At 35.9% G+C, this 26,938-nt stretch overlaps 1 protein-coding gene across 3 annotated transcripts; it reads right to left on the bottom strand.

Moving 5' to 3' along the window:
• Positions 1 to 743: 743 nt before the first annotated feature.
• On the bottom strand, positions 744 to 26,139 carry epx (eosinophil peroxidase). 3 transcript variants are annotated; one of them, XM_028449401.1, is made up of 17 exons: positions 25,998 to 26,139; positions 25,851 to 25,923; positions 24,002 to 24,092; positions 23,754 to 23,929; positions 23,176 to 23,308; positions 21,749 to 21,878; positions 20,503 to 20,709; positions 17,803 to 18,157; positions 17,475 to 17,635; positions 15,587 to 15,845; positions 15,349 to 15,519; positions 13,270 to 13,507; positions 10,725 to 10,936; positions 10,485 to 10,649; positions 8,302 to 8,385; positions 8,114 to 8,210; positions 744 to 970 (listed from the first exon to the last, which is right to left on the bottom strand). In XM_028449401.1, exons 1-17 carry the CDS (start codon positions 26,013 to 26,015, stop codon positions 913 to 915), a joined length of 2,628 nt encoding a protein of 875 aa, XP_028305202.1. In that variant the 5' UTR covers positions 26,016 to 26,139; the 3' UTR covers positions 744 to 912. The 3 variants fall into 3 exon arrangements, with proteins under 3 accessions (XP_028305202.1, XP_028305203.1, XP_028305204.1); XM_028449402.1 differs by having other exon boundaries at positions 15,349 to 15,477; XM_028449403.1 differs by lacking the exons at positions 744 to 970; positions 8,114 to 8,210; positions 8,302 to 8,385; positions 10,485 to 10,649 and having other exon boundaries at positions 10,806 to 10,936; positions 13,252 to 13,507.
• Positions 26,140 to 26,938: the final 799 nt, after the last annotated feature.

The raw sequence follows: 26,938 nt of genomic DNA, 5'->3' as shown, positions 1-26,938 counted from the left end.
ATTTGTGATCTTTACTTTTCTCTTAAAAATATAATCAATCAAGTCAACATTAAATGTTTTTTTTTTCTTCCAATATTTACACCAATGCCGCCAGTCCAACACTCCTCAAAGCAGGTTATTTATTTTTTCTGAGAGCAGACATCTTTTCCATGGAAATTAATTCTATGAGGAGACTTTGCCATTGGTTGATGTTTAAGGATTTTTTTATCTTTCCAATTCACTAATTTTGTTTTTTTGGCTATGGTGAGAGCTGCTAGGATGGGTTGTGATTGGTTTGCTGGAAGATCAAGCATCGTCAGGTCTCCTATCAGACATAGATTTGGAGATAGAGGACTCCTGCAGTCCAAAATGGAGGACAGTTTTTCAGTAATTAGAGACCCAAACTGCTGTACTGGGGAACAAAACCATAAGGCATGTAAATAAGAATCAGCTGTTCCCTGGGTGCACTGAGAGCAGATGTCTGTTGGGGAGAAGCCCATTTTATGCATTTTCTGTTGGGTAATGTGGGATCTGTGGAGGACCTTGAATTGAATTAGCTGATGGTTTGTGTTTTTTGTAATCTTAAAAAGTATTACAACAAATTTCTATCCAGAAATTGGTGTTAGTGGTGATATTTATATTTAAAATTAACACTTGGTATTTAAATTTAATATTTATATTTAAGATTTAGATTTAATCTGAGAAATGGATCACATCGTGCATGTTTAGAAGTTTCATGCACTTCAAAGAGAACTTTATTACACTCAGTGTTTCATGTCTTTATTGAACACAAATAGTTAACTCATAAACACAAGGCGAGTTTACTTATATAATTATAAATAATCAACGATTCTCCCACAGCCTTTAATGGAACTGACAAACACAAACATGGCAGAATCATCTTTTTAACAAATGGAGCAAACGTAAAAAGTATTAACTTTTACCCCCACAGCATCCGGCCATAACCAACTCTTCAGTTCTTTCAAAATATCTGTAAAAAAATAAAATAAAAAATCAGTTTTTGTATTTTAACAATAATTTACATTATATACACACATTTCATAGAAACCTCAAAAATCACCATAAACTTGGACAGAAATAGAGATACTTTGCTATAATTTACTCTGCCTATGGTAAACATGGTAAATCATAATTTAATCATATTGGACTAAATCCAATCAGACCTCATTTGATCATGTGGTCTTAATATTGATCACATAAAATCTGTCTGTGTATTTACAAACATTACTGTCCCATATCACGTTGATCAATGGTAATTTATTCTTTCAAAAAAAGCATAAACTCATGATTTTTATTTTACTCGACTATAATCTTAAGGTCATTTAGTTGACTAAAACTAGACTATAACTGAAATAGTCCTGATGACAACATTTTGACTAAAACTTTTATTCAAAAGATAAGACTAAAACTGAATCATAGTTTGCTGTCAAAATGTCCTTTTCTCTATTAATTGATGTTTCAAAGTAGAATAATTAAAGAGTTTCAAGAAAATGTTAATTCAAGTAATTTAAATCATTTTTTGAATAGTATATACATCCCAGTTATTTCAAATGATGATGGGACAGATTTAGGACTAGGAATCATTTATAATGAAATTGAAATGACAAATGGAAAGCAAGCAGGACCATGGTGTTCTAATTGGTCTTAAAGAAAAATATACTTTGCTTAACTTTGATCTCAAAATAATCTGCAAGCGACGAGCAAAACTACGGTGGAGCATCGTAGTCAGAAAAAAAGAAAAAATCAGTTTTCCGAATAATTTTTTTTTTAAATCCGATTTCAGAATTTTTTTTTTTTTAAATCCTTTTTCCGGATTAATTAAAAAAAAAAAAAAAATACGTCTTCCGAATTAAATTTTTTTTTTAAATCCGTTTTCCAAATTCTAATTTTTTTCATATGGGGATTATCTTGTATTTTTTTTTAAATGCAGAGACTGGTTCTGGGTCAGAGTTCATCACAAAGACGCCATCCACAGTAATGGATATTCATCCGTTTATTGATTTTTACTTTGACCCTAAACCAGGAAATATCCTAAATGTTTATCTTTTTACATACACTAAAATGTTAATATATTTTGGTATATGTATTTTTAAAGGTGGAATTTGCCGTGTTAAATATGTTAAAATGAAATATTTATGACAAAAGCGGGATTCGAACCCATGGCAGCGGAAGGGAGAATTCTTGAGTCATGTAGAAAAGGTCCAGAAAATGTACATTTTTGTGTCAATAATCCCAGAGTCTATAGATACGTTTCCGTATGAATAGACACTTTGTAATAATATTAAGAAAGTGTCTGGGGGTACGTTAAACATTAAAGTGCTTCTAACCCTAAACCTTGGGGTCGGGACCCCATGTGGGGTCACCTGGAATTCAAATGGAGTCCCCTGGAATGTCTAATAATTTATGATTTAAAAAAAAAACACAGATTAAAGCTAGAGTAGGCGATTTTCTCCAGATACACTTTTTAAGTTTTTGGTTAAAATTGTCTTTATGTCCTGACTGAAATTAAGATCTTATGTGCTCTGAAAAAGGAACGAAGAAAATCTGTCATCTGTAGCAGCTGTAAATCTGTAATAACTTCGACCAATGGAAAAAAAACGAACCGTTTTTTTTTTTAACCAATGACGTCTCTCTGTCTCCTTGCTCGTTCTCGATCCCTCGCATGCACGAGCTCACACTGAAAGCGCGTCACCGCTGACAGAGTTAAAACAGAGTTTTTGGTTACGTTTTTTTAACATACATGATGATAAAGTTTATTGATTACTTACTGCTGAATGAGACAAAATAGTTTCTACACAATACAAGCGATGAGCTGAGGTCTGCTTCTGCAGCAGCTGTGCGCGTGCATGTGAGAGAGACGGAGCACAGAGGGGAGGGGCGAGGGGGGTAGAGGCGGAGCCATCGGGGAGGCTACATTGAAAATCATGCTAGCTTTTGAAAATCGCCTACCCTACCTTTAAAATGTATTTTTAAAAAGGTTTTAATTATTAATATTTTTCAAATTATAACACGACACAAAAAAAACTTAAATAACTGTATTATATACTTTCACAAATATAAATCTACATAAAATAAAATGCAGTATAAAAATATCTGAGCTGGCACATCTTGTCACTTTGTGCACTAATCCTCGCAACAACAAACATTGTCAAAAGCTAAAAAAAAGTCTCTGGAGACGCCAAAAATGTGTGATATTAAATGGGGTCACGACCCAAAAAAATTGGGAACCACTGCTTTAAAGTCACATTTAATGTAGCCCCACAGTGAAATTTGTCTCTGAATTTTACGTGTCCTGTTGAGGAATAATAAATAAAATAATAATCTCTCACCATGGGTGTCTTTGACATCGGCTAGTGTAATTTCTGGCAATGCATGGAGGCTCCTGACTGCTGGTAAATTTATATTTCAGTTTCCAATTTTTATTTTTGATTCATGTACCCCCCATGACAATTTATATACCCCAGGAGTTATCTCGTACCCCACTTTGGGAACCTACAGTAGGCTCTAGTACAATAACACAGCAGGTTTTTGCGTTTCACTCTCAAAGTTACAAATCTTGTACACATGTTTAGGAGGAATTAAATGTGTGGCTTTATTCTTTTTTCATTTCAGATGTTATTGATCCACTGAAGCAGAGGATGAATGCTGTAGCTTCCTGTGGGAGAAGAACCCTCACTGCTGTGTTACACATGGACCAAAGTTTCCTCTCAGCCTGTTGTTGATATAAATAAAACACTTTCTTTTCTGCCTTGCTTCAGTTCATTTGGGGCCAACATTGTTGAATTAATTGAATGTGACCAAACCAGCCTGTCAATCTCATTAGATCTCAGAAGCTAAGCAGGTCTGGGCCTGGTTAGTAGTTGGATGGGAGACCACTGAGAATTCCAGGGGCCACAAAGGGGTGGAAGTTACCCCAGTGGTATCTGTCATTGTGTCCTTGGGCAAGACACTTCATCCACATTGCTTAGTATGAATGTACTGTTGAATTGCGCACTATGATAGCCTCGCTTCAGTCAGTCTGCCCCAAGAATTAATTTGGAAAATGGATTAAAAAGAAAAAATTAATTCGGAAAACAATTAAAAAAAATGTTTTTATTCGAAAACGGATTAAAAAAAAAAAAACGGAAAACGGATTTAAAAAAAAAAAAAAGAATTAATTTGGAAAACGGATTTAGAAAAAAACAAAAATTCAGAAAATGGATTTGAAAATAAAAATGAATTCGGAAAATGGATTTTAGAAAATTATTCATTCGGAACATGGATGAAAAAAATGTAATTAGGAAAACAAATTAAGAAGAAAAAAAAATCGGAAAACGGATTTAAAAAAAAAAAAGAATTAATTTGGAAAACGGATTTAGAAAAAAACAAAAATTCAGAAAATGGATTTGAAAATAAAAATGAATTCGGAAAATGGATTTCAGAAAATTATTCATTCGGAACATGGATGAAAAAAATGTAATTAGGAAAACAAATTGAGAAGAAAAAAAAATCGTAAAAGTATTAAAAAAAAGAAATGAATTCGTAAAACGGATTAAAAAAACATTCGTAAAACGGATTTTTTAAAAATCTATTTGGAAAACAAATTAAAAAAAATATAAATTTGGAAAACGGATCAAAAAAAATTTAATTTTGAAAACAAATTAAAAAAATGAATTTGGAAAACGGATTTTGAAAAACTATCAATTCGGAAAACAGATTAAAAAAAAATCCGTAAAAAGGAATTAAAAAAATAATAATAATTTGGAAAATGGATTTAGAAAACGGATAAAAAAAAAAAAAAAAAAATTTAAAAAAAAAAAATAATTTGGAAAACAAATTAAAAAAAAAATATTTATTTGGAAAACGATTTTAAAAAATTAATTTGGAAAACGGATTTAAAAAATGTATTCAGAAAACGAATTTAGAAAACGAATGAAAAAAAATCATTCGAGAAACAGATTTGAAATTTTTTTATTTGAAAATGGATTTTTAAAAAAAAATTCAGAAAACGTACAAAAAAGAAATTCGGAAAATGGATTTAAAAATAAAAATTAATTCGGAAAATGGATTTAAAAATATTTTTATTCGAAAACGGATTAAAAAAAAAAAGATTTGGAAAACGAATTTAAAAAAAAATTAATTCGGAAAACAAATTTAAAAAAATGATTACTTTGAAAAACGAATTAAAAGAATTACTTTGGAAAACGGATTTAGAAAAAAAAAAAAAATTCAGAAAATGTACAAAAAAGAAATTCGGGAAATGGATTTGAAAATAAAAATGTTAATTTGGAAAATGAATTGAAAAAATTGATTCGGAAAACTGATTTAGAAAACAGATTAAAAAAAAAATTATTCGAGAAACAGATTTGAATTTTTTTTATTTGAAAACGGATTTAAAAATAAAATTTGGAAAACGAATTAAAAAAAAAGAATTAATTTGGAAAACGGATTTAGAAAAAAAAAAAAAATCAGAAAACGTACAAAAAATAAATTTGGAAAATGGATTTAAAAATAAAAATGAATTTGGAAAACGGATTTAGGAATGTTTTTATTCGAAAACGGATTTAAAAATAAAAAAGATTTGGAAAACGGATTTTTAAAAAAATTAATTCGGAAAACAAATTAAAACAAATTATTAATTTGAAAAACGAATTAAAAAAGGAAATTAATTTGGAAAACGGATTAAAAGAATTAATTTGGAAAACGGATTTAGAAAAAAAAAAAAAATTCAGAAAATGTACAAAAAAGAAATTGGGGAAATGGATTTGAAAATAAAAATGTTAATTTGGAAAACGAATTGAAAAAATTGATTTGGAAAATTGATTTAGAAAACAGATAAAAAAAAAAAATTATTCAAGAAACAGATTTGAATTTTTTTTATTTGAAAACGGATTTAAAAATAAAATTCGGAAAACGAATTAAAAAAAAAAAGAATTAATTTGGAAAACGGATTTATAAAAAAAAAAAAAAAATTCAGAAAACGTACAAAAAAGAAATTCGGAAAATGGATTTAAAAATAAAAATGAATTCGGAAAACGGATTTAAAAATGTTTTTATTCAAAAACGGATAAAAAAAAAAAAAGATTTGGAAAACGGATTTTTAAAAGAATTAATTCGGAAAACAAATTTTAAAAAATTATTAATTTAAAAACGCATTAAAAAAGGAAATTAATTTGGAAAACAGATTAAAAGAATTAATTTGGAAAACGGATTTAGAAAAAAAAAAAAAATTCAGAAAACGTACAAAAAAGAAATTCGGAAAATGGATTTAAAAATAAAAATTGATTTGGAAAACGGATTTAGAAAACGGAAAAAAAAAAAATAATTATTCGAGAAACAGATTTGAATTTTTTTTATTTGAAAACAGATTTAAAAATAAAATTCGGAAAACGAATTAAAAAAAAAAAAAGATTTAATTTTGATAACGAATTTAGAAAAAAAAAAAAATTAGAAAATGTACAAAAAAGAAATTTGGAATGTTAATTTGGAAAACAAATTGAAAAAAAATTTAATTTGGAAAATTAATTAAAAAAAATTCATTTGGCAAACGAATTAAAAAAATTCATTTGGCAAACGAATTAAAAAAATTGATTCGGAAAACGGATTTAGAAAACTGATAAAAAAAAATAAATAATTCGAGAAACAAATTTGAATTTTTTTCAAAACGGATTTAAAAAACTATTAATTTGGGAAACAAATTCAAAAAAAAATTTAACTTGGAAAACGAATTAAAAAATTAATTTGAAAAACTATCAATTCGGAAAACAAATTAAAAAAATCATTTGGAAAACGGATTTAAAAAAGAAATTAATTCGGAAAACGGATTTAAAAAAAATGATTAATTCAGAAAACGAATGAAAAAAAATTTTTTATTTGGAAAACAGATTTTTTTAAAAAATTCGGAAAACGGATTTAAAAAAAATTAATTCGGAAAGCAGATTTTAAAAAATTATTAATTTGGAAAACCGATTAAAAAAATTTTTAATTTCGGAAAAGGGATTTTAAAAATGTATTAATTCGGAAAACAAATTAGAAAAAAATTATTCGGAAAACAGATTTCAAAAAAATATTAATTCAGAAAATGGATTTAAAAAATAATTTCATTTGGAAAACGGATTTAAAAAAAAAATTTGGAAAACAGATTTAAAAAAAAAAAAAATTCAGAAATCGGATTTAAAAAAAATTATTCGGAAAACGGATTTAAATTTTTTTTTTGGAAAACGGATATTCATTTGGAAAACGGAATTAATTTTTTTTTTTGGAAAACAGATTTAAGAAAAAAAAAATTTGGAAAACGGATCTGAAAAAATAATTAGCTTGGAAAATGGATTAAAAAAAATTAATTCGGAAAACGGATTAAAATTTACTTGAAAGATTTGAGCGTGGAAACAATTTAACTCACTGCCATTGACGAGATAACTCGTCATTTCAAATCCAAACGTTCAGTGCCATTGACGAGATAACTCGGCGGAGGTCCCTCATCAATATCTAAACTGTGGGGTGTTGTAGTGACCAACTGTGCCCTGAAGATGACAGCAGTGCACCTTTAGATGAGAGATTAGCCACTGATGCTACCCAGCAAAGGAGGAAGCAGGAACGAGTGAGATTATGGCACTATGGAGTGATATTGTGACAAATCCAGCAGCTCACAGTGCCACATGCTAACACAGAACATGTGTGGACATTCCAAAGCCAATGCAAATTAAGAATGGATGTCACTAGCGATGGAGCGCTAATTGCAAAGTTGCTCATGTTAAAATAAACAGCAACTTTTTGCAAAATTTAGCAACAAACCATCTTTTGACCAGATTTATAAAAATATTTGTGAAACTTGTGATATTTACTTTTCTTGTAAAAATAAGTCAATGTTAAATATTAAATCTAAATCTAAATGTTACATTTAAAAATAAATGTTAAATCTAAATGTTTCATCTCAATGAGCTTTTATTTTGGTACTTCAGGTAAAATTGCATATTAGATTTAGTTCACCCGTGACATTTAGATTGAACATTTAACATTTATATTGGTGTGTGAATGTGAGAGTGAATGGGTGGATTGTAAAGCACTTTGTGACCTCTGTCTGTGAAAAGTGCTATATAATTGCATTTAGCAATTAGCTCCTTCAGAGACTCACCTCCGATAACAAATGAATATCAACACCAGCCCAGCCACACCACCAATCACCAAGATCACTGCAGTGACCACAGAGGCAGCTGATAGCACCACAGGCTCTAGATAGAAGATAAAGGTTGATGTAGAATACAGAATAGAACAGATGTGAAGGCTCAGACACCTGTTTGATTTTAAACTGTTTGAACCCACCTATACAAGCAAAGGATCCAGGCAGGTTCAGACACTCCAGATGTTGTGGACAAGGAGAAAGCTGCTCTGCACATTCATCCATGTCTGGACCAATTATTCAAAGAGAAAAAGAAACATGATTTGGATCCATTTTTCCCATTTGGTGCTGGTGGCTCATCATGACACTTTACTTGGATTCTCTACTATACAATGTGTGTGTTCACATCAAACATTTAAAAGATACAAATCAGAATTTATGTGGAGAAAACATTGTCTTAATCTCATTGACATAAAAAATGAATCACATTCACCAAAATGGGGCAATTTCTATGTTTCTATGGAAGAACATCATCACATTCACATGCTTAGATTGCTGTTTGTGATGGGAATGTTATTATGTAGTATTAAAATAAACACTCCAAATGTATAGTACATGCACAGATGCTCTGGCACAAATCCTTCATGTAATAATATAATTCTTTGAATTAAATTGAAATTTCAGGTAAAACCAACTCAAACGGATTGTAGATGGAGTAAGATTGTTGAAGTTTATCACATATGAAAGCAGATTTATTCAGCTCCCTTGTTGAAGGCAAATAAAGATATAATAAATTTAACCTGGTGTTTTTTTGTCATTTAAAACTCTTTCTTTGTGTGTTTTTGCTGACTCAGGCCAAAGAAGGCGCTGCACCACAGACATGAAAGTGTTGGTTTAAAGAGTAAGACATACATCTCAGTATGTCTTCCCTGGCTTTTAACTTGACGGCACGTTCAGAAATGCCTCAGATGGATGTGAACATAACCATTTTTGCAAAGGTTGAGTTGCTTTGTGTTTACCACATGATTTAATTGTCATGTCAGTTATCAGCGTGTTTTGGGTAGGGCTGCGGAGTATATTGAGAATCAATTTTGGCGATATAGAAAATTACAATATCGCCTATAACAATATATTTTAATTTTAGAACTTTGTATTAAAATACTTGTTTTAGGAGTCACTGTTTTCACTACTTCTCAAAACAGCACGTAAAGCTCAGTTAGATGATCACTGAGTGCGTCTTAACCAGTGGGCGTGCACTGTAGCTGTTCCCACTTAATGTTCTTGAAGCCGAAATACGGCGCTTAGGGGCGCTTCCATTTTGCAAATTTGACGTCATTTGGAGCCAGAGACTGCACAGTAGGTTCTGGCGGGAGGAGCCCTGGTAACACGCCCCGCCCATTTAGCATACTGCCCTGATGACTTACGCTGCCCAGCTACACCACACACATAAGTATCTTTCCCATGGAAATTCTACCAACGGCTTGTTTAGGATCATAGAGGTTAGTACAAAACCACCATATGTTTCAACTCAAATTACGAGTGAAATTGCATCTCGGCTTTCCTTCACGCCGTAACTGCTATTCACAAAGAGAGCTACGCAAGATCCGCGGCTGTCAATCATCGTCATATATGACGTAAAGTCCTGTTTTTCAACCTAAAATAGCTTATTTAAAACAAACAGAAAAATGAGCACTTGAACACAATGTAGGGTGATAATACCTAATGATCACAGCAGAGTTTAGGTTTGGAAAAAACATTATTTGGCGAGAAATTTAAATATACAGTTTGACCCACATCCCATCTATTATCATTGAGGAGGCGGGGTTTATGACCTATAATGCAGCCATTCAGCAGGGGGAGCTCTAAAAATAAAAGCTTCACTCAACCGGGGAGCTTGTCCCGTCAATTCTTTTTACAGTCTATGGTCCTTACCCAGACCTTCATCTAAACAAGCAACACTACAGAACTCACTCACACGTGCTATCCCTTAGAGGAGAAAAAGCCAAAAATGGCACATATCGTGCTGTTTGTTAATAAATTAGCATATGGGGCATTTTGCATCAGCAAATCTAGCCCAAATTGTCTTTCTGGTCAGACTTTATTGAACTTTAAGCTAAAAATATTAAGATTTGTATCGTATATCGTCATTTTGAGAAAAAATATAGAGATATAAATTTTGGTCGATATCGTCCAGCCCTAGTTCTGGTATGCTCATGTCTATGCTGTGTCCTTCAGTTTCAAAATTAAAGTCTGCAATATTTAGGGTATTATTTTTGAAGAAAAATGATGACTTCACTCATGCCTAACTGCTATAATAAGGGCTATAATACCTTAAAGTAGAGCCAGTTTCAAGAAAGACCAAACGCTCCTGGTTTGCTGGTCCTACCTTGACATGATGGTGGTGTGGAGTTCCACTTTTGTCTGATTGGATCACAGCTCACAGACAAAAAGCCCAGTGGTTTAAATCCAGATGGACACTGGTAGAAAACCACTGAGTCACACAGTAACCAGTGACCAGGATGTATCTGAGGAATCAAACCGCAGACGGGATCTGAGGAGAGTTCACAAGTTTAACATCACACATGGATTCTGGACTCAGCAGGAGGTCTGGTCCAGTGGTCCTCACCTGAGTCTGGTTCTTTCCAGGGCCCAAGGTCCAGATGTGGGATGAGTGGGTGGGAACAGGACAGCATGTTCTGCAAGCTCTGGGTGCGTGAGAAAGGTTGGGCAGGGACGAGGCTGATGTGGCTGTTGTCACAGATGATACGAGACAGAGAAACAGCACCGAGGTTTGTCCTCTGGGAGCTGCTGAACACGCCATCTTTCTCCCACCAGAACCTGAACACACACACACACACACACACACACACACACACACACACACACACCCACACACACACACACACACACACACACACACACACACACACACACACACACACACACACACACGCACACACTTCAGTCCTCCTGAACACAAGCAATTTGGGAAGTCGGGCACCCGGGTAAGTTTCTGCCATATTTGTTTAGGGGTAAAAGATTTCACCATGCTGAAGAGCTGTCGTGTGTTTGGCTGTTTATCCAATGTAATAAATATTACAGATATCAATTTTTATATCATTCCAAAAGAAAAAAACAAAGAAAACGCTGTCTTTCCTTCATAGGACGAATGGTAAAAACCGGTCTCCAAAAATGTCCCATTTCTACGAGTGTTCTCTACGTTTCATAACCAGTAAGTGAACTGTTAAGATTTGAAATGAGGATTTTAGGGGCATCTCAGTGGCTTTAGTTTTCATTCTAGATGGTAATATGTTGTATTTATTAGGGCTGTCACTTTAACGCATTAATTGCGATTAATTTATTACAGGAAAAAAATAACTGTCAATCGCTTTTTTTAGCACTCTAAACAGCACGGAACCTCTGATTTCAAGAGTTCCCGATATACCCATAATACTGATGCACAGGCTACAGTACAAGACAGGAGACTACCCTAAGGCTGCGTCCAAATAGTCCCTCCTATCTCCTTTACTATACACTGTTCCTTAACCCCGGAAGTGTTTACCGGGGTTAACACTGATAATGCTGACCCACAATTCCTTGCGGCGACAACATTTAAAGGGAAAGCACACTCGAGCGCTTACAGAAACTCACGATGACCAACAAGTAACGGAGATCATTTAAGTTCCAATGCAATAAAATGCCTTGAACAACTTTAAATAAATAATCTAAAACCCATATCTTATTATATGTAAGACACTCTGTGGTTCAAGAAAAAGAAATTCATATTTCTGAGTGGAAGGTGAGTGTGAGCAACCATTCTATGTGACGTTCTTTTAGTTTCACTTTTGTTCCTCGTAGCCTGGTAGCCTCTTTTTCTTTTATTTACATTTAAACTGTGTGATATTTGAGATTATATCAGTGGAAAGTGTTCTAAATGTGCTTTTAGTTCATTTTCGGAAATTTGTAGTTTTTTCACCACGGCAGACGTCACTAACCTTCGCGGCCGTCAGATTATTACGTCACCTTGTTGAAGTGCGTCTGATTGTCAAAACAAATGTGATGGCCTTTTCCTAACTCCTCTCCTCACACCTTTCCTTAACCCCGTAACGTAACGTTGGATGCAGCGTGAGACTTGCGAGCTTCTCAACTTAGTTTGTGTTCATTTTGGCTTTTAAAAACACTGTCCGCTACCACCTCATTGCTAAACATGTAGCGGCTAGCACCTCATTGCTAAACATGTAGCGGCTAGCACCTCAATGCTAAACATGTAGCGGCTAGCACGGACAGTTAGTGCAGACACTCGGACAGTGCTAACTGCTACATGCTCCGAGCACACCGTGTTGCCAAAACTAGACAAGATGACAGGGTTCAAAGCCAAAATGAATAAGTACTGATGTTTTATTTCATTTGTGTATTTTCTATTATTTGTAGATTGACTAAAGTACACATCAATATGACAGGTAGCCCTTGGGACTATTCTAACATACAGAGGAATGTAAATGTCTACGCCTGCATCTGTTCAAGTCTGTTAAAAACAATAAATTACTTTAAAAAAACACTTTGTTATTGACCAATTTTTTGATCTGCTACAATAATGTAATTTAAATGAAAATACCTCAAGTTGAGGGCGTTGCTCAGTTATATTTAGGTGAGATTAAAAAATAGATTAATTAGATTAATTAATTACATAGCATAGTTAAATAATCGCACCATTTTGTAGCCTCTTGACAGCACTAGTATTTATATCCGTTGTAGCTCCATTATAAAGTACACAGTGATTAATGACGTGTGAGGATTTTTACTGTGCGGGTTACTCACAGGGTTCATTTATGAGGTCATTGTAAAGATCTGGGTGGGGTGAAATTGGACCAATGTTTTGGATTGTTCATCCAAGTGTTGGCTGGGACTTAGTGTTGACACTCAGACATCCCTAACACTGATAACTTAGCCTTCAATCGTGCCCTGACCTCTTCTGCTAGTGTTTGATAGTTGTTTGTCATACCAGGATACAAATCACTCCTGTATTGAAATAAAGACGTTTTTGTCATTGAACAAACTGGAGGCGGACGAGTTGTTGTCCACCATTTTATTTATTACTGCTATCGTATGTGACGTAAGCCCGACTTCCCACATGGAAGCACACATTTATTTACCTCTGGGTTCATTCCCACCTGTCTCCGTCTCTCAGGGCTCTGAACTGTTTGGCGAGTAGGCAGGACAAGAGGGGCCCCACCCGGCCCCCTGGCAGGGCCGGCTCAGAGATGGCCCCCACCCACACGTCGATGTTGTGCGGCGTCTTATACAAAAGCTGAAATTTATGAGCTAAAGTTGAATTCCCAAGAATTTCTGCCAATTCTGATGTTGTGTTTGGAACCGAGAGTCCACAAAACCTTCTCCACGAGGCGTAACCTGTCAGAGGAAATCAATAAAAACATACAGAAGATAAATAGAAGACATGGACCATCATCTCTAGTGTAAACACCAGGGTACCCATATTCAATTACAATTCAATTACGATTACAGTGACCAGCATTTTTTCAAATTCCAATTTTTTTTCCCTCAAAGTTACGTTCTCAATTCAATTACAATTAATCAGAATTACTGAGCCTTAAGCAAATAACATAATAAAAGTTAACTTTCCTCTTGTGTTAGCTTTCTGTTAGCATCTCTTATGATAACAGGTCCTAAATCAGCTGTAAAATACACTAAAAACAAATATCTATCATCTAATTTCTTTCCTATCTATTGCTTTGTTAGGCTTCATAATCAATAACAATATAGATTTTAGTTCTTTTGATGTGGACGTCTGAGCCACTTTTGTGTCAGTATAGCCATAAATGTATATATTTTTTTAATGGTAAAATGTGGGAAAGCTTGATATGAAACATATTTTAATAATTGTTAACTACATCTGTGTAGAACTGTACATAGACCTGTAACATGGTTCCCCAGTTTTGCAATTACAATTACTAAGTCAATTATCTAAACTCAATTACAATTTAATCACGATTACGACAGCAACAAATTTTCAAAAATTACAGTTAAAATTAAAATTACAATTGTAATTAATTATCAATTAATAACACAATTATAATTATAATTTACCTTAACCCTAGTAAACACTAACACACAAAATATAGAATATATTCTTTTCATTAAAAGTGACTTTACACAACGTCGTTACTCTCATATATATATTAATCTATTTAATTATTTGCAAAATGTGTTAATATTTAAAAATAAGTGAAAAATTTGTAAACTAATACAGTAAAAAAAAGGTAATTAAGATTATAATTTAGATCAAATTAAATAATGACTTCATAAGTAAAGTATATACTTACTAGTAATAAAATTATAGGTGAAAGAAAAAATAGCCTTTGTAAAGTACCAAAAATGTGAGTTATATATGTTATGTTGTTTTATTTTGCATTTTATTTTTTGCTGTGTTCTTCTCTGTGACATGCTGTAATAGCTTATTTCCTCCCTTTATCTTAAAATAAAAATAAAAACTCATGTCAAAATGTCCTCTGCTTCTAGAATAACGCCCCCGCCCCCCCCCCCCCCCCCCCCCCCCCCACAAAAAATAAAATAAAATAAATAAATTAGAGTAAAATGAAATAAAATAAAGCGCTTTTAACATAGATGTGTTTAAGCAACTCCTTTTTGTTCAGTCCCATTGGTTGAATATCCAAAATGAATAAAATGGGTGATCTGTAGTGTTTGGCAGTAGAAGGACTGATTGTCAGTGCCTGATCTTTTTAGATCCTTTCAACGCATATGCGTAGACTACGTCACTTCCTTTGCTCCATTCTTTACGACAGCTCCTGGGACGTGATGTTAGAATGTAAACCAACCATACAATGTTTGTTCATTATTTCAATTGTACACATGTAAATATGTGACTTTTTTTTGTGGTGTTTTTAATTGTTTACAAAAAAACAAGAGACAAACAAGAATAAACCACTGCAAGACAATAAATACAAAAACAGATCAAAACACAATACACAACATTGACAATCAAAATAAAATAAAAACCAAAATGAATCGGAATTCACTCAAAACATACATTTCCAACAATTTGGGAAATCTTGGCAGAAGGTTAAACAAATTCTTTTTAAATAGCAGGGTTTCAACCTTTTAAATAGTACACAAATTGTCGTAAAATAGGCCGTCCAGATGTAGACGTGTTTCACGCATGCATTGAAAGGATCAGGCCCGCGAAAGAATCGGGCACTGACAGTGAGGGTTACCTGGTAGGCCATGGTCCCGCCCCCTCTGCAGGTTGAGAGCTGCCAGGTCCAATGGCATCCCACCCTGAGCCTGAAACAGTCTTTCTGTCAGCTCCTCCACCATCATCTGACCAGGCATCTGTAGTTTGGCTGGAGACAGTAGCAGCCCCCGCAGGACTGGGTCAATCCCACCTGAAACACCCCGAGGTCATTCAACCACAAACCTTCAGGTGAGTCTTGCCCCAGCGTCTGGTCTTACCTTCATCAATGACTCTCCACGAGGCAAACAGAGAGTGGTGCAGAGGAAGAGGAGGGTACTGGGAGTTAATGGTGTATTCTGGTCCCAGTCTGCTCACCACCGGCTGCACAGTGACGTGTGCAAAACGAAATGCAGCTGCTGCAAAAATGTTGGCAATGCTGGGGTCCACATCTGGATCATAGCCTTGGTAGGGAGGCATCAGTTGTGACATGGCGTTCTCACCAAGAACCAGGGGCAGGTAGTGGTCCCAGGTCAGGATCTGCAGAGAGGAATCAAATGTTTATTTACTTTTCCTTTTACTCCTCTGATGTAAATTGTATTTCATTTTTAGTAAACCAAATAAGGCTGTAGTGTATGAACCCAGGCAGGGGTGGACTGGCCATCTGGCATACCGGGCATCGTAACAGTGGGCCGTCAACCCGAAGTGGTCTGGTCCGCTACGTTTGGCTTTTTACGAGCGAGTGAAGGCAGACATATTAACAGGTGACCGAAAATGTTTCAAAACTTGGCAAGAAAAGAGTGTAAAGTGAGTAAAAGGGGACAAAAGCAGTCAAGAGTGGCCAGAAAATGGGCAAATAAAGAGGAACCAGGTGGTATGTAATGAAAAAGGGTAGCTTAAAAGGGCAAAATGTGGCAAACAATAGTGAAAAAGGGCAAAAATGTGGAACAAAAAGAGGCAAAATGTAGGGAATAAAGGAAAAGTTGTATTTATTGGGTAAAAGTTAACTTATTTGGATGAAAAGTGGCCAAAAAAGTTAAAGAAAGGACAAAAATTGGATAAGTGTCAAAAAGAACTTGCAAAAATGGACAAAAATTAGGAAAAAAGGACATTTAGTGACAAAGGGACATTAAATCTGGAAAAAAAGTGTCAATTCTTTTAGAAAAAGGGCAAAAATGGGCCAAAGAAAAAGGTAAAAAAGTGTTGAAAAGTTTCCCTCTTTTTAGGTTTTCTGGGGGAATAATAATTAAAATTAAGACAAAGAGCCACATGTTGAGAATCACTGAATTAATAACAGCTTTATTTGGATTTAATAAATGAATTTAATCAAGTAAATTGGGAGTCGATGGTTGGCCTTAGAACACCCCCACTTTTTAAATGGCTGCTCCACCCATAGCTTCAGGTGAGACTGAGTTTAGTTTTGGTTTTAGTTATAACAGGTGGGTAGTTTTTTTTTCTTTTTCACTTGTCTGCACATGCTGTCAAAGGTCAACACTACAAGAAGTGCAATCATTATCAAACAGGTGGGTAGTTTATGTCAGGATTGAGAAGCTGAGGAATAGAAAATCTTGATAGATCAGAAATGTCTGCAGGTCCTCGTCGACCCAATGTGGACAAAGAGGAAGATGAGAGGACGAGTCCCTGCTGCATGAAGCTGGTACCGTGTTCAGTCATGTTTCCCTTTGTGACCATTAGAATCAACAGCTTCCTGGGAGTCTCTTTGTTCATGGTTCCATCTTCTGCTTTTATGCATGGCAAATCTAACAATGTCCACCATGATGATCCAGGACAGAGCGTACATGACTACGCCTCCGCACTTGATGAATAATCTAGGCCTCTGAGAGACCAGTTCACAGTACAGCATTGTGCCTCCCACCAAGATTCCCATTCACAATTTTAAGACTGGGAGTGCTACGGTTGGTGCCTCCTTGCCTCTCAGAATGCACTTCCTTCCTCTCACCTGACACACCTGATTCACATCAGTAATCAGGTGTATAGGGAGGAGAAGCTACTGTATGAAGTCCCTTTTATTTCATTCTGTTGCTTCTTTTAAGAACTGGTTTTTAATAAATTCTTTGAAAACCATTATTTCTGTTGTGGCGTCCTGTTTATGTTGCGGCCCCTCAAGCCTTTGGGTTCACATCCTAGAGGGGGCAGTAACATAAGTACCTGGTGAATGGCTCCAATGATCTTGCGGGCCTCTTGGTACAGGGTGTCAGGGCTCCAGTGAGGGTTCAACAGGTTCAGTTCTTTCACCAGTCGGTTGTGTTCTCTCAGAAACAATGTGTGCAGCGCGATCTGTCCTAGATGCTCATTGGCCCTGGAGTCTCCTGGAAAACGTGACAGGAAGAAGCAACAGGTACATGTGGTCACCCACTCACTCACTCACTCACTCACTCACTCACTCACTCACTCACTCACTCACTCACTCACTCACTCACTCACCCACCCACCCACTCACCCACCCACTCACTCACTCACTCACTCACTCACTCACCGGCCTGAAAGCATGACGAGGCGTTATCCTGGTGCGAGGATCTGTTCCTGGAGGCGTTTCCAAGGCCACATGGGTCCAGGTGAGGCTGGGGGCGGGGCAGGAGAGGCATGTAGACCATGTCCTGGTCTGCGTACTGGGAGTTAAAGGCCATTGAACCCAGAGGACAGGAGTGGTTCCTGAGGGCCGAGGCCAGGCCGGTGGAGCTGCCGTACACCATACTGGCGTCTACGAAGGAGTTGATGGCGTTGAGCTGCTCTCGGTGCTGATGAGGAACGAGTCCAGAACCACAGCTGGGAGCAGAACGGAAGAACGGCATGCAGGTCTGGACCCCATGACGAGGGTCGGACTGAGGGATCTGGGATTACAAAAATTACATCCAGGGAATACATTTAAAATACAATCACTATGTTTAATAACAAATGTTCCTTGGTTTTTTAACTGCATTAAATTCCACAACAGTAAAGCAAGGTTGTGTTTCAAGAGTAACTAAAGCCCATTTGTATTTCTGCTGAATACAAATGTATTTGGGTATGAAGTAGTGCTGTTGATTGATCCTGGTCCAACTCTCAACATTTAGTTGTAAAATGTCAGAGTGACTGCCCTCTATGGGTTGAAACCAGAATATTATAAAATATTTTTGCTATTGGCTGAGAAGAAGATCATGTGATGTTTTGGGACTATCTTGCTTCACAAACATGCACCGTTAGCCCCGCCCCTTTTATAAAAACTATCACCTGTGGGTTCTACAATCTGTAGTGAGTAGGTTGTACTGAGAGAAGAGTGAATAGAGAGGTACAGTGAGTAATGAGTAGCTAGTTAGCATAGCATAGATTGTTCATTGTAGATTGTATAGTATAGAGTGGGCGTGTCTTAACTGCTCCAGAAACCCCGCCCATGATCAAGGCTTTTTTTGAATTTCACACACACGCGCGCGCGCACACACACAAGTTAAGCCTGAGGTTTAGAAGTCTAAGGTTGTTTCTTCGGAAATTGCAGAATAGAGCAGCAGTTAGCTTAGCTAGTAGCAGCACATGTAGCAACGATGCTAATGCAGGTGAACCTGCCTCCAATAGACAGCACACAGGAGGAGAACTATCCAGGAGACATGAGGAAGACTCACGGTGAGCTTCTACTCTTGGCTTATGAAAGACAAGGCAGCAGTGTTGCCAACTCCTCAGTAAGGAAAGTAGCTATTGCCTGTCCCAAAAGGCTAGAAGTTTCTAAATGATGTCATCTCCTAATTTGCATAATTGTCCATTTGCATGTAATTGTAATTGATGCTGCAGGAAAAGAATAACCTCATGTGAGAGAAGAAAAATGATTAAAAAACACAGTAAATACTGTATGTTTAGAACTACAAATGAACTTTCTTCTGTTGATTCATTTTTTATTTTTTTTTGCCATTCAAAGAGGTCATTACATCTCAAAAGAACATCACTAATCAATCAATCTTTTTTTGTAAAGCGCCAATTCATAACACGTGTTATCGCAAGACACTTCCACAGAAAGCAGGTGTGGACGCGGAGCGGTGTGGGTCAGGGTCTCCTCTGGCGTGACGCTCCTGTGAGACTGACAGCCTGTGAGGGCTTTGGAACGGGGGGAGGGGCTCACGTCAGCACCTGTTGCTCGTTGAGGACAGTAACTGCAGAGCGACACGTGCTTTCACGTCACGTCAGAGTCTGAAAAAACATCTGAAAAGTCTCAAATAACACCGGAAAAAATAGCAAGATTAGAAGCTATTGACAACAGTTGCCAAGAAGATAGATTTAGTGAGAAAAGTCGTCAAGTTGGCAACACTGCAAGGGAGGCCTCGGCTGTTAAATATGTAAAAAAGTTGTGTGGATATAAAGTTCTCCATGGCTGTTTTTTTTGGCTGTTTTGACAAATATAATGTAAGCACCCGTTTTATTTTCATTTTCTGCTGTGCCGCTGATTCATTAGAGTTATGACCTTATGTTCTGATAGTTTAGTGTCCTTTGTGGCTAAATTAGTCTGGATTTTACACTGTCCTTGGTGCTGAAACATGGCAGATTTGACAGCTGTCACTCCGTAACGGGCGATTGTCTGTGCTTCTTTAATGCTGATTCATCATTCTTTTATTAAACATTTAGGTATATTGGTTGTTTGTGTTCATGTGATATTATTGATCCATTTAGTTATCAAAAGGTGCTTTAAAAAATGTTATTCCGTGACATTTTGTCTCTCTCTTACTGCCGGAACGATACCATTAAGCACTGACCTCACAGTCATGTTTTTAGATTATTGGAGGTACCCGGACGAAACCCACGCATCATGGGGAGAACATGCAAACTCCACACAGAAAGGACCCACGTGTCCACCCCAGGGCTTGAACCCTGGACCTTCTGTTGTGAGGACACGCTAAATTTGACTTCATTGAATGAAAAAATCCCATCTTAGCAAACCTATAATGACTCTTATTAAACTTTACATTTAAAATAATATTTTAATCATTTAAGCTGCAAAGCCGTCAGTAAAAAATGGAACTATATAACTCCATCCATCCATCCATCCATCCATCGATAGATGATGGTTAAAAATAGCACATCTGATGATGTCCATAATTCAAGCACAAAACTACTGATGTGTAAATGTTGCCTCCCTAGTCATGGACTTTACTAGACCTCCATTGATGTGCTCCACCTGACCTGTCCAATCAGAACAAGAGGAGGTTAAAATGACCTGGATGGGGAAGCATGGCGTGTCTCGGCTGCAGGTTCTAGCGCAGTCGGCTCCAGTCTTAAACGCGACGGCGCTGGGACTCTGAGGGGTCAGAACCACATCATGGTCAATCCATTGACCCCAGTCCACCAGCAGGTGGGACAAGGTGGAGTCCTCAGAGATGTTTGTGTTGTGTGTAAACAGCACCTCCTGTGATACCAGACGCACCTGGACAAGAAATGAGGCGGAGTTACAGCTGTTGTAGGACACCAGTTTGTCACAGACACACACACACAGACACACACATTCACACCTATGGGCAGTCAAACTAACAGTGTGTGTGTGTGTGTGGGGGGAGAGGTCAAATTGAGTTTGACATAAAATAATTATCCAAGAATAACTACATAGATATACTGTTGATGATATAACTTCATATGGTTCGGTTTACGTGTCTGTGGATTCCTTTTAGTTAAATGCCATTTGATGTTAAATATATTATATACACTTTACCACACCCATTAGGCAGTTCCAGGCTGTCTAAAACCAGCAAGTTGTTGTATCCATGTTTAAAAGCTGATTTACTTTGAAGGAACAATCGGCCACTAATGGACCCACTAATAAACCCACTAATAAACCCACTAAGGCTGCATAAGAAAGAGCTACAAGTTCATTCTTTCACTTTGCAGAAACTGTAAACCATCACTTTTAATCACTAACAGTTAAAATACAATAGAATAGAATCATTTTGTCACTAAATTGCACATGTCCCTCCCAACAACATTCAACTACACTTCAAAGATTCAAGCCAAACAGACAATCATCATTAAAAACAACACAAAGTACGGTAAAAGTTCAGCAGTATAAAAGTTCATGGTATAAAACATTAGGAAAGAGACAAATTTAAAGAGACAGTATTTAATTTTCCATAAGTAGTAATGCTGGTGTCTATGGGGTGTGTTGATTATTTAGACAGTGGATGGCTTTTGGGAAGAAAGTGTTCATGAGTCTGGTGGTTTGTGATCTGATTGTCCTGTGTCACCTCCCTGTGTTCATATTTCTCTCGTATCTATTTACCATTTACTTAGCATTCAAGTATTTTGGTTACAGTGACCTTTGACCTTGTCCCACTCACAGGGCGTGGCTGAGATGTTAATCGGTCTATAGGTGGTGCTGTATAGGCATATTGAGTAATCTTTCTGCACCAAGTTCTTAAAAAGCCTCGACCATAGATATAAGAAAGTGAATTTCTGTATGTTTCTATAGTTACTGGAGGCAGAGTGGCGTTGTTGAAAGTGCGTTCGAGCCCCCAGCCTCTGGGTGTCCCCCACACGTCCTCGTACTCTGGGGGCAACCAGCGAGAATACGGGATGTTGGCAGACCCCCATCGTGGATACTTTCTGGACAGAGGAACAAACAGCACATGGACAACAAGTCTAAAACATGTCAACATCAGAAAGGACTCACCTGTATCCAACTAAAAAAATCTTTATGTCCATACACAAATCTTACTATAGTCCACAAATGCCTGGTTTAGTTATAATTCTAATATTCAGGAGAATATTTTGTTTTACCAACAGTAACAACTGATTTCATCACCCTGAAGACAATCATTTTCTTGTTTAATGTCAGTCAGAGACGCTATAGAAGCCACTCGTGCTCGGTTGTTTCAGAAATGCTTCTAACATAAGGTAGAGGACCAACAAAAGGCCAGCAGTGGGCATGAAATGCCCTAAACTTAGGGGTGGTGAAGTCAGAAAGATATTAATGGTAATTTGACATCTCATAAAGCCTAATAGCTTTGTCACGACAAATTTGCGGTTGACCTCATTTGGAGATATTATTTATTGCTCTGGTTGAATGATGGAGTCCAGTCGAAGCATTGATGATTTTATAAAAAAGATTTATTATAAAATGAAATAAAAAAGGAGGAAAAAAAAGAAGCTTCCATCCCGTAGAATGAAAGGCAGGCCCCAACAAGGATGGTCAAAAGGCTCCTGGCAGAGCAAAAAGCAAGACCCACTCTAACTAACAGTTTCACAGCTTAAGGTTTTATACAGATAACAGAAAAAGTTCCATCCTGAGGTGAGGAAAAGAAGGGGGTCAGATGCCCAGCAGTGGAAACGTTTGAGGATGATGAAGACGTGTATATTATGAGGAAGATTGGGCGCCACTCTTATCTGTCCTTGATAGTGTGTGTGCGTGTATATCTGCATGTGAGTTTGAGTTTGGCCTTCAGCAGAGACTCTGTGTTGCACTGTGGATACAATACGATCTGTACTGTTTAATCTAACATGACTCAGCTGTTCACAAGTGCAAAGAGTAATGCAGTCATCATGTATTAAAACATGACAAATTGTACACCTGAACACACATTTCACGATATGATGATGAATATATTAATTGCCATAACAGCTTTCAAATTTTTCTTTTTCCAAAATGGCCAAAATATTTTAGGCTTGCTGCCATATGTTTGGTACAACTCCTGAAGTTGGATTAGGAAATTTAATGTATTCATAAATAAGGTTTTTCCCCAAAATTGAGAATATTTTCCTGATTTGAACCACTCGAAATTCCAATATCTAACTTTGAGATAGGAAACCAACCAATAAAACAATATTCATTAACTTAGAAATATGGCGGTACTCATTGGAAATGATAGAAATCTGTAGGAAACGTGTATAAAACAGTTCTCACCTGTTGTTACATTCTCCTGTGATGGATCTGTAGCGGTCGGACACACAGTCAGTGGGACACAGTGGATTCTGAAGCTCAGAGGAACAACCGCTGACCTGCAGAAGGTTCTTAACGTCTCCATCACTCAGCAGCTCTGATTCACACAACGTCACAGAATCAAACAGCATAAAAAATGAAATTAAAAAAACATTATTTTTCCTCACAAAATCACATTTAAAGATGTTTTGTTTTGCCTTAATAATGCAGTCCAATCTTAATTTTAATCCAGATGTAGTCATTTAAAGAAAAATTAAAAAGAAAGAAAAAAGGAAAATACAATATTAATTTCATTAGAAATATTTTCACATTAAAAATATTTTTGTAAGATGAAGAAAAAACATAAAAATGCACTTCCCTACCATTACTCCTTTTTTTTTTTTTTTTTTTTTTTTTTGTTATTATTATTATAACTTTAGCTCTTACATATTTCAAACAATCTGATTACATTTGTGTCTTTTTTCTAGGTCTCATTTTTTTAAATGTATTTTTTAATCTAAATGGTTTTTACTTGGTAAAATGAAAGTTTAAGGAATATGTACCGTAGGGGTTTGGTTGTTTCATGGTGTTGGTATAAACCATTTCTCTGATCAGTTCCACAGTGTTGTCCAGTAGTTCAGCAGCTCTGATCTGGTTCCTGGTCCCTGGTTCTGTCTGTTTAAACTGGGCCAACAGGTCACTGGGTCTCACAGAACCTTCAGACACAGATTTCTTCACCCTGTGGATGTTCACACATCTAAACATGGAGCTCGTGTTTTCTGCTTTTCAGTAAAACCAGATGTTCTCCCACCTTTCAGTGGTCCGTGCGTAGGCAGCATCAGTGAGTTCTAGAGCGTTCTGAAGGGCCTGGTGGACGTACGGAGAACCCACATACACAGTTCCTGGAATGATAACATGTAGAGGAGCAGTGAGGAAGAGCCATTCTCCTCAGTCTCCTCTTCATTGTGAGTCTTACCTGAGGTTGGGGTCAATTATAAATGGAATTGTGTAATTGACAATGAATTACAATTACTGTGTAATTAGGGTTCAAAGGCCAGAATGTCCAGAAGGACCCTATTGTATTTGCTTTTTTACTATTATTATTATACTTTTCTGTGACGAATCCTAAATGTAACCCCATGAACACGCCTGAAGTTTCATCAAAATTGTCACGCACCTCAGAACTGGTGAAAAATTTGAGAATTTGGCGCAATGAAAAAAATCGGTAAATTGGTTTGGTCGCGGTTCTGCAAAGTTGCAATGCTAATTTAAAAAATGCCATAACTCTGACACACAAAGTTTGATCAGCCTCAAATTTCACACAAATGACATTTGCCAAAACCTATTCATGACTGCATTGAAACATTTCCCATCATGCCTTACGTTTTTGACTGGCGTCTGTTGCGGTCATGTTCACTGTTAGCAACTATAGCGCGCCATAATAGAAAAATCTAAAATCTATATAACTCTCATATGCAAAGGCAGAACCCTGATCCCAAACATTTGGATACGATACCCTTCAATGCTGCATGTGGCTTTAATTACAATTGTAATTGTAATTAAAAACATTGCTGTTGTAATCATAATTGCATTGCAACTGACTTCAGAGAATTTACTTTGTAATTGTAATTGGTGTGGAAATCCTTTAAAATTTGTCAACTAAACATTGAGAACCATGGAAAACCATGTTAGAGTTCTGTCTCACACCAGGGTTGGGGTCAATTACATTGTTCAGTTACAATTATATCTTCAATTACCCATGTTCAATTACAATTACAGTGACCAGCATTTTTCCAATTACAATTAGATTACAATTATTTTTTATCCTCAGAAAATCAATTACAATTACATTCTCAATTACTAAAGTTCAATTACAATGAATCACAATTACTGAGGCTGAAATAAATAACCTAATAAAAGTGAACCTTCTTCTTGTGTTAGCTTCCTGTTAGCATCTCTAATGCTAACAGGTCCTAAATCAGCTGTAAAAAACACTAAAGACAAATATCTATCATCTAATTTATTTCCTATCTATTGGTTTCCTTGTTTGGCTTCATAATCAATGAAAATATAGGTTTCAATATTTTTGGTGAGGACGTCTGAGCCTTTTTTGTATCAGTATAGTCAATTCCTTTTTTTTCAAATGGTAAAATGTGTGAAAGCTTAATATGAAACATATTTGAATGATTATTAACTACGTATGTGTAGAACTGTATACATAGAACTGTAACATGGTCAACAGTTTTTTGCGTTAAATCATAATTAACAATTTTTATGTTTTCATGGCAATTACAATTACAAAGTCAATTATCTGAACTCAATTACAATTTAATTACGGTTACGACACCAACAGATTTTTTAAAATTATAATTATAATTACGCCATAATTGTAATTATTGATCAAATACGCGATTATAATTATAACTGACATTTACCATTTACTTTTAATGAGGTTATTTATTAAATTGTGATTAATTGTAATTGAAACTTTGTAATTGAGAATAATAATTGACTTTCAGGGGAAAAGTCATAATTGTAATTTTAATTGTAATTGCAAAAAATGCCAGTCACTGTAATCATAATTGAGTTGTAATTGAACATGGGTACTTGAAGACGTAATTGTAATTTAAAAATGTAATTGAACCCAACCCTGATCCTACCTGAGGTGTTGTTGCTCAGTGAAGTTTCCTCAGTGAAGAAGAGGAGGATGAAAACCAGTCCAAGCATCGATACCTTATAGAAAGATTGAAATCAACAGAAAAGTCAATAAATAAGTAGAATAAACATCAAGAACATTAAAAAGTCACCATGAGTGCAGCAGCCATGGGTTCAGGGGTAAAATCAGAAGCTCTTCACGCTGCTCTCCATCACGTTGAGTTGAGTTCAAGTGTCTGTGCTATGCTTTGTATAAACTGGGATAGACCAACAGGTATGTGCAGAATTCCTTATCCATCCCTTTGGTGACAGAACCCAACATCAAACGGTTCTCTGACCTATAAGAACTTGTCCAATCACATTCAGCTCTGAAAAAAAAAAAAACAGCTCAACGTTTCACTCCCCCCTTTAGACTGAAGATGTGCAATAAAAACAATGAATAGGAATAATAGAATGACATAGATAAAGCATAATGACTGTTTTCCATCTTAATGATTATTGTTATGAATGCATTACAATGAAAAAAATGAGTCCACTAAATAAAAGTAGGCGTTATTATCAGGACCTGGGGTTGATGATTGTATTGTGTAGTTTCTCTGCTACTGGTTTGGTTCTAGTCTTTTATGATAAACACATTACAACATAAAAATCCACAAAGAAAAGTTAGAATTGAACAATTACCGACATGTAGGTACATCTCACCCATGGGGGATGAGACACCCACACTTTCATTAAAACAAAAATGAATCCCTCTCACTTTTTACAGAGGAATTCATTGTTTAAAATGTATTGGTCCAGTTAGATTGATTGATTGGTGATCAGCCAATCACAGCCAGACATTTGATGAAGGTCAACAATGAGTTAACAGTGATGAGTGAAGTGACAAAAAAATGAAAAACAGGTGGCAAAAAAAAAAAAATGGTTCAAAAGTGGCTAAAACGTGGCAACAAAAGAGTGAAAGTGACTAAAGAACAGTCAAGAGTGGCAAAAAAATTGACCGAAAAGAGGAACCAGGTGGTATGTAATGATAAAAAGTAGCTTAAATGAGCAAAATGTGGCAAACTATAGTGAAAAAGGGCAAAATGTGGGACAA

This window comes from Gouania willdenowi, chromosome 6 (assembly GCF_900634775.1).
Source record: "Gouania willdenowi chromosome 6, fGouWil2.1, whole genome shotgun sequence".
Lineage (NCBI taxonomy): Eukaryota > Metazoa > Chordata > Actinopteri > Blenniiformes > Gobiesocidae > Gouania > Gouania willdenowi.
Note: the sequence above shows the minus strand (reverse complement) of the source record. Positions and strands in the feature narration are given on the sequence as shown.